The 12,590-nt window shown below is 28.7% G+C and overlaps 1 protein-coding gene across 3 annotated transcripts in view; it reads right to left on the bottom strand.

Annotated features, from left to right (window-relative positions):
- The window catches only part of LOC142321657 (uncharacterized), a 361,563-nt gene that overhangs the window by 19,574 nt on the left and 329,399 nt on the right, over positions 1 to 12,590 (bottom strand). For all 3 annotated transcript variants that reach the window (XM_075359921.1, XM_075359920.1, XM_075359923.1), the window contains one exon: positions 4,931 to 6,377. In XM_075359921.1, coding sequence (XP_075216036.1) covers positions 4,931 to 6,377 — 1,447 coding nt within the window. The remainder of the gene's footprint in view (positions 1 to 4,930; positions 6,378 to 12,590) is intronic.

The raw sequence follows: 12,590 nt of genomic DNA, 5'->3' as shown, positions 1-12,590 counted from the left end.
ATTTTTTTTAGTCTCTATAAGAGTCTTTAGCCTCAAAAGTCGTCTATGCTGTGGCATTGTACTCATAAATAAAATACAGTGATAAAGATCAAAAGGTATTTGTGACTATTATAAAAAATCAATACAGTTTAATTTATTCACTGATTAAGAAGCAAATCACATTATGACATTGCATGACTTAAAGTTTCTTTTATAGTATAGTGCAAAAAAAATACTTGTTCAAATATTTTTATACAGTTTAATGATTCTTTCTTTTTTTTTTCCTACAGATTCAAAATACTTCTCAGTATACTAAATTCATAAGAAATTTATTATTCTTTTTTAAATTCTAAGCAATTTAAAAAAATTATTTTATCAATTTTAATGTTTCTTGATGTAATGGTACCATTTTTCAATTAAATTAATTAATTAATATCATCATGCATTTATAATAAAATACGAGATGTGTTCAGAAAGTAACGAGAATTTTTGTTTTTTGGAAAGAATTTTATTTATTCGTCTACAGTAATATTATCCCCTTCGTCCCCATTAGATATTATACCTATGCCAGCGCTTTTTTCAATCCCTGAAACACTTCTGGAACTTGGATCTTTGGAATATTGTTTAGCTCTTTCAGTGATTTGCTTTTAATCTCATCTATGCTGGTAAAACGACGCCCCTTTAAGGTTTGCATTATTTTTGGGAATAGAAAAAAGTCACTTGGGGCCATGTCTGGTGAATATGGCGGCTGTGGTATCATTGCAGTGTTGTTTTTGGTTAAAAATTGATAAAGAAGCAATTAAGTGTGAGCAGGTGCATTATTGTGGTGCTAAAGCCATGAATTGTTTTGCCACAAATCCGGGTGTTTTTTTTTTATTGCTTCATGCAAATGGCATTGAACTTGTAGATAATATTCCTTAATGATCGTTTTACCCTGTGGCAAGAACTCGTGATGCACTATGCTGTTAAAATCGAAGAACATGGTTAACAAAACCTTCACATTCGACCGTACTTGTCGAGCTTTTTTTTGGTTTTGGTGATCCAGAATGCCTCCACTGGGACGATTGAGGCTTAGTTTCGACATCATATTTGTAAACTCATGTTTCATCACCTGTTACATGTTTCAGTTATTCTGCGTCATTGTTGACTTCATTTAGTGACTCCTGAGCAACTTCCATTCCTCACTGTTTTTGTTCGAAATTCAACAAATTTTGCTGTCACATGTTTCATACCCAAAACATCCAAAAAAATTTCATGGCATGTGCCAATTGATATCTCAACATCATCAGCGACTTCTCTGATTGTGATTTGGCGATCATTTATATAATCATTTCTTTCACTTTTTCCATGTTTTCATTGGTTGTTGATGTGGTGGGGGTGTCCGGAGAGTTTGTCATCCTAAGCATCTTCACGACATTGGAAATGGTTATACCACTCATAAGCCCTTACTTTACTCATAGCAAATTTACCAAAAGCAGTATTTAAAATTTTTAAAACATTGCTACATTTTATTCCATTCTTATAGCAAAATTTAATACAAATTCTCTGATCCATTATTTATATAAATAAAAAATCTCCCATTGTACCAGAAATGTGTTATCCTTTTGACAGCTGACAACAGACTTAATGATCCAGTATGGCTGAAAATGTACAGATACTTTTCAGACATGCTTACCAATACAACAACGAAAAAATTCCGAGAATTGGACTAATACAACCCTTCTTTCTTTTTCCTGTTTAGTCTCTGGTAATTACCGTTCAGATAATACTTCAGAGGATGATATGTATGTGTGTAAATGAAGTGTAGTCTTGTATAGTCTCGGTTCAGCCATTCCTGAGATAAGTGGTTAATTGAAACCCAACCACCATAGAACACCGGTAACCTCGATCTAGTATTCAAATAACACTTTACTGGGACTTGAATGCTGGAACTCTCAACTTCGCTGATTTGGGAAGACACATTCACCACTAGACTAACCCAGTGGGTTGGACTAATACAAGACATGAAATTTCAAAATTCTTGTTACTTTTTGAACACACCTGGTATATTAGAAATTTCTTAGTGATAAACTTCATAACTTAAAGAAGTGAATCCTACTCAAAATGGTGTATTATTACCAGAAAGTTATGTATGACAGAACTATTTATATATTTTGACTTCAATTGAAAGAAATTATGCTTGTTTTTATGATCTCATCCAGTTGGTTTTAGAGGAGGAAGTAATTATTTTCTATTATAAATTATTTACATTTTGAAAAGTGATTACTGTTTCATATGAGTTCTATTTTATTACTAACCACTGTTCAATAAATTATTTGAAATTCTATCAAAAATAAATTTTACAAAAAAATCAGTTGATTTTTCTGCAGGTACCAAAATGCTAGTGCTTTTTTTAATTTTTGAACGGTTTTGTTGATCTTCAGCCCCCAGTTTTCATAATTAAATTTGCATAATAGACACGCACTTCATGATTAGTACATTATTTAATCCTGCATAGTGAGAGATTTAATAATAAAAATTAAAAATAATACCATCATTTAAAAATAATAACCATATCACTGAAAGGAATTAACATCTGTTTTACAGTTAAATTTAGTCGATGGAATAGGCATTTTACCTTGGACAATTATGCCGTAAACTAGTTACTAATTTTAATATAACATGAAAATAAATATGCTAATTTAAATTAATATAATAATACAATCTACTAAACCTTTGAAAAAATAGTTGGATATCCCTTTTGAATGAAACTTCCTGAAATGGATGAATTATTACTATTTTTACAAGGGTTTTGCAATTTAAACTAGTGTTTAAACGAGTTTTGACCATGTTATTGATTCTGTGCACAACTCGATTGCTTCATAACATATTTGCAGATTTCTATATTTTTCTTTGCCATTTCTTATTTTTACTGTTCAACATTTCATTTGTTTTAAAATTAGCTGATTATTTAATTTTTTAAATGCACTTTTTGAAATTGTTTGATTAGAAACTTACTACACTTTGTCACATTGTACTAATAGTTGGTGATTATCATTAATCAAATGGTAACCATATGTAGTGTTTTTTCATATCAAGTTCCTTGACAGTAATGAACTCTTCGTTTTATTTAGCATAAGAGTTACCCAACATTCTTGCTTGCAGTAATAAGAAATACTGTACTAGTTTATCATTTTGGTAGTATTTAAATGTAAAGGATGACTGAAAATAATTGTATTGATTTGACTTTAATATTAGAAAATAATGTATTCCTTTAGAAAGTCCGCCTCTCATGTTGCAGTACCTTTTTTATATGATAGCAGTTTTGTTAAACTCACAATAAATGAATGATTTGTTGCATATACAAATACTACTTCTCTAAACATATTATTTTAAATAATATATCCTTACTGAGGGATCCATGTCTATCTCAAAACTAAAAGTAGCAGAAATTTGAAAAAGTTGAAGGAAAAAGGTCAAAGAATATATGTCAATAAACTGATAAATTTTTCAAAAAGAATTACTTTTCGATCAAAATATTCTCCTTGTAATTTCAATATTAGTGGTTTGGGATTTATAATTTTATTGCAATAAGGAAAATATTTCTTCAAACAACAACATTCATTTGACTAATATTTGTTGATATATCACATCATAAATCCTTTATTTAACTATATCATATTTCATATCTTAAAACAGATAATTTATTTGTTTAGATTCACAAAAAAAAAAAATTAAACATCATATTATGGAAAAAAATAAGTAGTTACATCTTAGTACCTGATATTTTATGTTCCTGTAGAATGAATTAATTTCACTTTTATGACAATAAAATTTTGTTTAATGGATAGATTTAGCAATCTATTTGAAAAACTTTTCAAACAGCTTGTAAATTGTAAACAAAATATGATATGGCCATTATTTTGTCTTCAAAATGCCATCATATGTTATGCTAACTTAATAGTACTTTATTTATCAATATTTGTTGGCTTAGTTTTTTACTTCTTTGTTTGTTTTGAACGTATATCTCATTATTTTGTCATGTATAATGTGGAGATATAAGTTTATCATTAAGTTGATAATAATTTGGCTAAGACTTTATTTTAAGCGCTATTAAAATTATAGGTTTCTCACTATGGAATTCAACCATGAATAGTTTAAACCACACAAAAGAAGACCAAAATTATTAAGTGCTGTGTTTATATTATTCCTTACTTCTAAAATAGTAATTAGTGCAATCTTTTGTTCTTCTGTCAATTGTTGCTTTATCTATATATTAACAGGAAAGAGTAAGATTGGTTTATCTTATATTCATTATTCATAAACTTTGAATTAAAATTTTTGTTGTTATTGTGTTTATCCACTCTTGAACAATTTTACATTATAATAGAAGTAAGTAAAATACAATTACCTTTTTTATTAGCAAATGATCATGACAGAAGATTAATGGTCACTTGTTTAGAGATTTCATTGTGGTTATGTTTGAAAAATAATATATATTTAAGCTGAGATAGAATCCATTATACAAAAATCTTTATAATAATGAATGCTTCAGCACGAAATTCCTACTTTGAGGTACCTTATAAAATAAAACTGAAGAGCTCATAAAGATACATGAAATCAAACTTAATATCTTATAGTTGCTTTGAGGTATGAAAAATCAAGTATAACACAGCTACCCAAACTAACATTCTTTACAAATATGAAAAACTAGGCTGAAAACTCATAAAATATAATCAGCCTGTGTAAAAACAACTGCTTCTTATATTTACTTAGAGATGTTTCATCTACAGGCCCTAAATTTCTAATCTAAATAGGTAAGATATCTCAGAAACTTTTGGATTTCATTTGATTCACTCAATTAATTGGTATATTTAGAAATGTTTTAATTTGTAAATATTTATTTATAAAAACCACAAAGAAAATTACTTTCATAATACTATGTTATAATATTTATTGAGTGTACTCTTACCTTTGGGCAATACCACCTGGTTCTAAACGTACAACCAAGTATCTTGTTTCTAAGGAAGTTCTTTTGCCCCGTGGTTGGTGAACTTGCATTGTTAAGTAGATGCCTAGATCTTCATCAGCTCTAACTTTTAACAAACGTACAAGCCGATATTTTCTGTTTGGTTCATCCCACATGGCTGAATCAGAAGAAACTGTTGGAAGAGATGTTAAGTTATTACTAATATGTGACCAACCAGGTTTGTGTGCCATACTAAAACGTTTTGATTCAATTCTAGGTGTATTTTTGACAAACATATGTTGTGTAAAATTTGGTGGTGAACGCTCTTTAGTTTTACTGTCTGGAGGTGGGTAATTTGAATTACAATTATAATTATAACTACGAAAAGGTAGAGATGGGAGAATGCGCCCTGAATAACATTTCCGTTCCCAGTGCAAAGCTGAGTTATCAGTTGTTCCAGTACAGAAATCTCCAGGCTGAGAACTTCTTTGCCATGAGTTTTCATTTCCATCAAGATCACTATCAAAACTTTCATTAGCAAGAATACCACTGTCATCATCTTGATCAGATCTACGTACTTCTTCAGCAGCCCTTGGTGCACCTCCATCGCTGTCATAACCGGATTCATTGGAACTCACATAGTTATTTGCAACAGACTTTCTATCTTCTGAGATCACTTTATTACCTAACTGTCTAAATGAGCTAATCTCAAAACTAGACCTTCTTCTTCGAGCTAAACTATTACAATCAGGTTCATTTGGAAAGTCTTGTAATTTAGATGGAAAATATTCTTCAGAATTAGCTCTTAACCTAAAAGCCTTTTCTTGAATTGTTGCCGATTCATAATTAAAATCAGAAAAACTGTCTCTATGGGTTCTAGTATTTATAACACTTCCACCATTTTCTTCAGGTAGCACAGATAATTTTGATCTCAGGAATGCATAAGGGAAATTAGCTCTTCTTGTACCAGTTGGAGGTAATGAGGCTAAACGCGAAATATTATCACAACTCATAGTCTTTGTGGGTACATAACCGGGATCAGAAGGTAAATTTGTATGTGCAGTTGGTGGATCTTTGGGATGTACTCTATCCAAGCAATCAGCTGGATCATCACCTCTTACATATGATGTGGCTAACTGAGATGTGGATACACTGCGGAAAAGAACTGTATCTTGTGTTGTACAGGATTCAACACTATTTGTTTTCTCTTTTGGACGTGATGCCAGCATTCCTGTTGATCCCATTCTCACAAAGAATCCTTTGATAGTGGATGGTGAGGATTCGGGCTTGGGACATGAATCACTTGAACTACGACCTATTTTCCAAAGGGACTTTTTCCTTATACTTTCTCTAGATGAAACACTGTTAATGCTGTTCAAAGACTCTTTTGAATCACTTCGGCGCAGAATCTCAAGCTTTCGACCCATTTTTTTCCCCCAAGTAGACAATCCTGCAAAAAAGAAACAAATTTATTTGTTATCAACCAGTCTTAAATGCCTCTCACAATTAGGGTCAATCCATTTGAAGTATCCCAAAATAACATAGCAGATTGCTTGATCAATTAAAAAAAAAAGGAATTCCCACTGAGTTTTTTCCTACATGTTTCAGGACCTTAAACTATTTTTTTCTAAATTTTTTATTTAAGCAGTGTACTTGTATTTTTGTTATAGTGCGCACACCTATTTTTGTGATTGCAAGGGTTTACGGAAAAAATCATAACTAAAAAACTATTGGTTCTGGAAGGATGAAACAAAAAGTAATTTAATTATATTTTCTGAAGGTAAAATATTGGTTCATGGTTTATTTACCTACCTCTCTTCGTTCTATGAGATATTACCAATAAAGTTGAACATGAAAAACTGTGAAATTTCACGTTTGCTAATTTTTATTGTCGAGGCAGGGATGGCATACACAGTTTGAATTATTTTTTTATATGTATAGGTTTTTTTATATGTATAGATATATGTTAGTAGTTTTACCATAGATAATATTAATGTTGATATACTTACCCCCAAATTTTTATGAATGTTTGAAAATAATTTTTTTTTAAATTCAAATGTTGGCTTCAATAACAAAAAAGGTGAAAAAAGTGTTACGATTCGCACAGGTGGTAATGAAAAACAAAGGTGTAGTGTTATTCTTTGTATTACTTCTGATAGATCAAAAATTACCTCTGTACATTGTTTTTAAAAGAAAAACTCTTCCTACCATACAGGTAAATGGAGTTATTATCAGAGCACAGGAATCAGGTTGGATGGATGAAACCTTAATTTTAGATTGGATCAGGTGTGTATGGCAAAGGCGATCAGGAGATTTACTTAATAAAAAAAATACCGGTATGCTAGTAATGGATAGTTATTGGGAGCATATGACTGAAAAAGTGAAAGACATTTTAAAAAAGGGTATGACAGATCAAGTAATAATTCCAGGCGGATTGACATCTCTATTGCAACCGCTATATGTCTGCATTAATAAGCCGTTCAAATCTGCATCAAAACAACTACAGTAAATGGATGGCTGATGAAAATTTCTTTCTCACGCCTACAGGAAGAATCAAACGCCCAGATTTTAAGCAGATTTGTGTTTGGATAAAAGATGCTTGGGAAGGTATTTCGACGGAATTAGTAAGGAAAAGTTTTAAAAAATGCGAAATATCTAATGAACTTGATGGTAGCGAAGACGATCACCTTTGGCAGAGCGACATGGAGAATACCGGTAACTCTTCTACAGACATTGATAGTGACAGTGATTAATTAAAAATAAAATCCCATATTAAAAAGTGTATTGAAATGATCCTTTTCAACATGATACTTTCTTTTCGTTTTACTGGCCTACTGATTTTGAACTAAACTAGTACTTCGGAAATTAATTATTAATGTAATATTAATATTGTAATTTAAATGAACGAATTAAATGTTTTACTTTCTGATTATATTTTCCTATTTACGTATTTTTTAATATCTGTTGTACTTTAAAATACCAGTATATTTTAGATTTTTGGTTCGAGGTGCGGGGCTTATTCGGGGCTGGGGGTACTCGAATAAATACGGTCGTTTTTTTTAAATGAATAATAACAGGTTGTAATTTAATTAACCAATACTACTAACCTAACAATTTTCATTCAAAAATGCTTTTAAAACTTACCCAAACTGAAATTTTAATGAGTAGTCTACATCTTTTTTCAAGAATTCATTTTTATTTTTATATTGTTTATTTTTATAAACACTATCGAAGAAAAAATAAATTGTAGCAAAATTTAATTATTCTTCAATGAAATGCCAATTTTTGTAGCAATGAAAGTTTATTATTTAGTGTGGTTAACCATCAGCTTTTTCAGATACCTTATTTATTTTAAATTTTAATGTTGATGGCTTTTTGATCTGTGCTTAATTTTTTCAATTTTGATGGAGGTGATACACCCAAAATACTACAAGCAGCATCCAATTGATGCTGCTTGTAGTATTCACCATGTCGGTCAATGTATATGATATTCGCATTCATATAGTTCTTTGTTCTGCTGAGAAAAAATGCTTTTGAAATAGTTAACACAAAGAGATTTTTCAGGGACTAAATTTTAAATTTAGAATAAATGTGCTTTAAGTGTGTGCTGTAATGTTATTTATCTAAAGTTTTTCTTAACAGTTTTTTTATGAGTTCTCAAACGGTCACAATAGAACTGTCCATATAAGTGGCTGAATTTTGACAAAACCTTTTTTCATGATATTTACAAACACTAGTGACATCTGAATTAATACGCAAAAAAAATAAGTTGTTGGTTTTATCACTAAATTCACAAATTTTAATGAGTATTTTTGGCAATGTACCATACACTGTTTTATGACACTCTTCATTCACATAAATTCCTATGGAACATTGTTCTTCCATTGTTTTATGTGAAATTACTTGAAAATAATATAAAAATTTAACTGATTTAAAAAATTTGTAAATATAAGTTAATTAAATAAAACTTATTTATTTAATAAATACTTCTAAACACAGGATGAAATTTGAGATGCAACAAGCATAAATGAGCATGTTGCAATATGAATTTTCCTGATGATTGGAAATGACTTCAAGAGTGTGTTATAACATGAACACTGTATTTGAATGGTTCAAAAAAGTCTATTTCTACTACAGTAATAAGTATAAAAAATATTAAAAGTACCAAGAAGACAAGAAACCCCCAGTAGCACTTATTTAGTGAGTCAAAATGGTATTGTTTTTAAGAGGTTTTTCATGATTTTTGAGAGGTTCTAATTTTTTTATCAGCACAATGCACAAGAAACTTTCTTATTTGCCATAAAAATCTACAGAAACACTGTAAGTTGTGCAAATTTGAGATTTTTATCATTAGCTCCATCAGTTATTTGAAGCCAAAATTTGAATTAAAAAAAAATTAGTTTTCAAAAATTCATAAAAATGTAGGGGTAAGTAAGACCATTAATATTATTTACAGTAAAACTATTTACATATACCTACATATAAAAAAATAATTCAAATTGTGTTGCCATCCCAGCCTCTTGAAAAAATGATCAAAAGTGAAGTTTCATTGTTTTTCATGTTCGAGTTTAATGGTACAAGTTTCTCATAGAAACAAGAGAGATAGGTAAATAAACCACTGAACCAATCTTTTACCTTCAGAAAATATGATTAAATTGCTTTTTGTTTCATCCTTCCAGGACCAATAGTTTTTTATTTATGATTATTTCTGTAAACCCTTACAATCACAAAAATAGGTGTGCGCATCGTAGCAAAATGGCCGTCTCAGGTAAACTGCTTAAATAAAAAATTTAAAAAAAATGAGACATGTAGGAAACAAGTGGGTAAATTTCAATTTTTTTTGAATTGGTCAAGGAACCACCCCCAATATCAATATTGTCACTTCAAATGGATTGAGACCGTAATAAAAAATCAACAAAAAAAATCAGCCATAAATGTCACTGGTTAAACAACTAACATCTACATCTAACTGAATAGAAAAAACAATCAATTATCAAAAATTGTCTTTTGTCTTGACAAACTTAACATTTCTTGAACTTACTGAATGAACTTGCAGAGCGATAGAAATTAAAATAACATTAAAAACTGGTTAGCGATTAGGAAAATCATTAATTATAATTTAAAATATGAACATTGATAACATGTACATTGATCTCTGTAAACAAGTACATTGTAATCTTTAGTTTCTTCTCAACTTAAACTTTCCAACCAATATTACTGCAATAAAAAAACAAAACTGAATTGGTTACCTATGATCAATTTAATCACTTTCACTTGATTTAATAAAAATTTAAGAAACACAAACTTTGCGAATTAGTATATATGTACCTCTGGCTAAATAAGACCTTATGAAAATGATATTTTTATATCAACACAAACAAATTTATGTTGATATTTAAATTCCAACATAAACTTAACATAAGTGTATTCTTAGTAAATTTTTCAGTTGTATTGTTTATACCATATCTTACCAAAAATATTTTTCTTTAAATTAGATCGATACCTCTGATTTTCTACTGTTGAAATGTTTGTATGCTTACGGTTGCTTTCAACACAAAAATTATTTTGTATAAATAAAAATTTATTGAAGTAAACTGGGAAACAAGATTCTGTTCCAACAAATTTTATGTAGTAAAACTTAAACCTATATGTCCATTTTGATTGTTAAACAATGATCATAAATATCAAAAACAATCATTATATGGAAAACATTTATATAAATGAGTTACAGAACAAAAATAATTTGAGTAATGAGTAATTTGTGTCTATCTAAAAAACTTGAATGGAAAATATGAAATAGTAATAAACAGTATTAATAAAATTGACAACTGAATAGTGCTAACAAAACACTAAAACCCAAATATTTCTAGATGGTACTTTTGAATAAGAATAAAAGTAATATATAAAGTTCAATTAGGATTATACAGGTTTTTACTTTTATTTATTGTTCTTATTTTAAAATCCCAGCTAAAAAACTTGCTTTATTGTGTTCCATGATTACTGTTTGATTGCCAATTAATATTGTTCTTTATTTCTTTTTTTTATCATTTGTTTACATGTACTTTTCCATAACTACCGATCATGATTTTTTAACACTCCGTACATCCATAGTTTTAGATTTTCTGGAAGGTAATTTTGTTTTATAATAAAGATTTTATTTAAATTAAGTAGTTTGATAGAAATAGTATAAAATTAGGCAATTTTTTATTTATTTGGTAGTTAGTATATTAAGACACTTGCTGCAAACCTTTTCAGGATTGATTATAATTATGTAATAAAAAATATTTATAATATGGGGTTCTGTACAATTTTTTCATAAGAATGTTAATTGTACCACAAAGATGTGCAGACAGCATCATGAGAAGCTGCATACATGATCAAGTTAGATAATTTATTTAGTAAAACTTCTTTTTATTTATTTACTTTTATTTTCTATAGAGATTTATAGAAAAAATTGAATTAGATTCGAAAGTGTGATAGCGTAATTATTTATACAGAAATAATGTTGGCATTTTCTTTTAAATCATAAAATTAAAATCTGACGTTTTTTTTTTAATTCTCCATTATAAGATATAAAAATAAAACTACGTAACAGGCAAAACTGAAAGAAAATCCAGTGTGAAGACACTTGTACCTCACATAGTGAGTCATTTAATTGATACAAATGTTAAATTTTTCAGTCCCAGTGTTTCTTCTCATTACCTGCATCCAACTGACAAGATTTAAACCATTTTTTCAAAGAAAATAAATTCAAACATTTTATTTAATTTCATCCACAGCAAGAATATAGGAATTGTTTGAGGCCAATAAGTAACATACACAACATTTTTTTTCAAGTCAGACTGAATGAATATATAAATGGTAATCTGTATTTATTATTTCTTTTATTTATTTTGTAATAAATGAAATTTACGTAGGAAAAATCACCGCTTTATAATGGCTTAAAGTGATTTTCAATTGAGTTAAAACACCAAAATCAGTAGAAAGGTTTTTTAAAACAATAGGAGTTATCAATTTTCATTTAACTTTTAAAATAGTTAAATTTACATTAAAGTTTTATTGGAAGAAATAGATTTAGGTAAAATGAGATTGTTGTCTAAAAATGAGATTATTTTTAGGCGGTTTTTACCTAACTTTTAAAACAAAGCGTTGATTAAAATAGTAATATGGCGAGATCTTCTGCCCCTTCCACAAATTTCCTTTTGTTCTGTAGACAAATTACATCATAGATAAATTAAATCGTTCTGTAGACTTTATAATGCAATGCATTCATTCTAAATTCATAAATATATAATATGCAGCATATAGTTATTTATATTGATATTACACCACCATTTTTTAAAGAGCCATGTTACTAATCGACTAATTCATAGAACGAACTTCATGTCCTTATTTATTGTATTTTATTTTGTTGGATTAAAAATCTTTGTTTAATTTGATTTAATGAAATTGGTATTAGTGAAAGTACAATGTATATAGTTCTTATTTTGTGTATATGTAATGAATACATTTAAGAAAATGTTGATTTCATTTATATAATTTTATCAGTAATATTTTGAAAAAAATCTTAATTTTTAAGCTAGGGATTTTCTTTTATTAATGAAATTTTTAAGCATACCTAGATTAAGTAAAATCTTATTAAGTTGAAATTGTGTTTATAATC

This window comes from Lycorma delicatula, chromosome 3 (assembly GCF_047948215.1).
Source record: "Lycorma delicatula isolate Av1 chromosome 3, ASM4794821v1, whole genome shotgun sequence".
Lineage (NCBI taxonomy): Eukaryota > Metazoa > Arthropoda > Insecta > Hemiptera > Fulgoridae > Lycorma > Lycorma delicatula.
The sequence above is the reverse complement of the archived record's forward strand: the minus strand, read 5'-3'. Positions and strand labels throughout refer to the sequence as shown.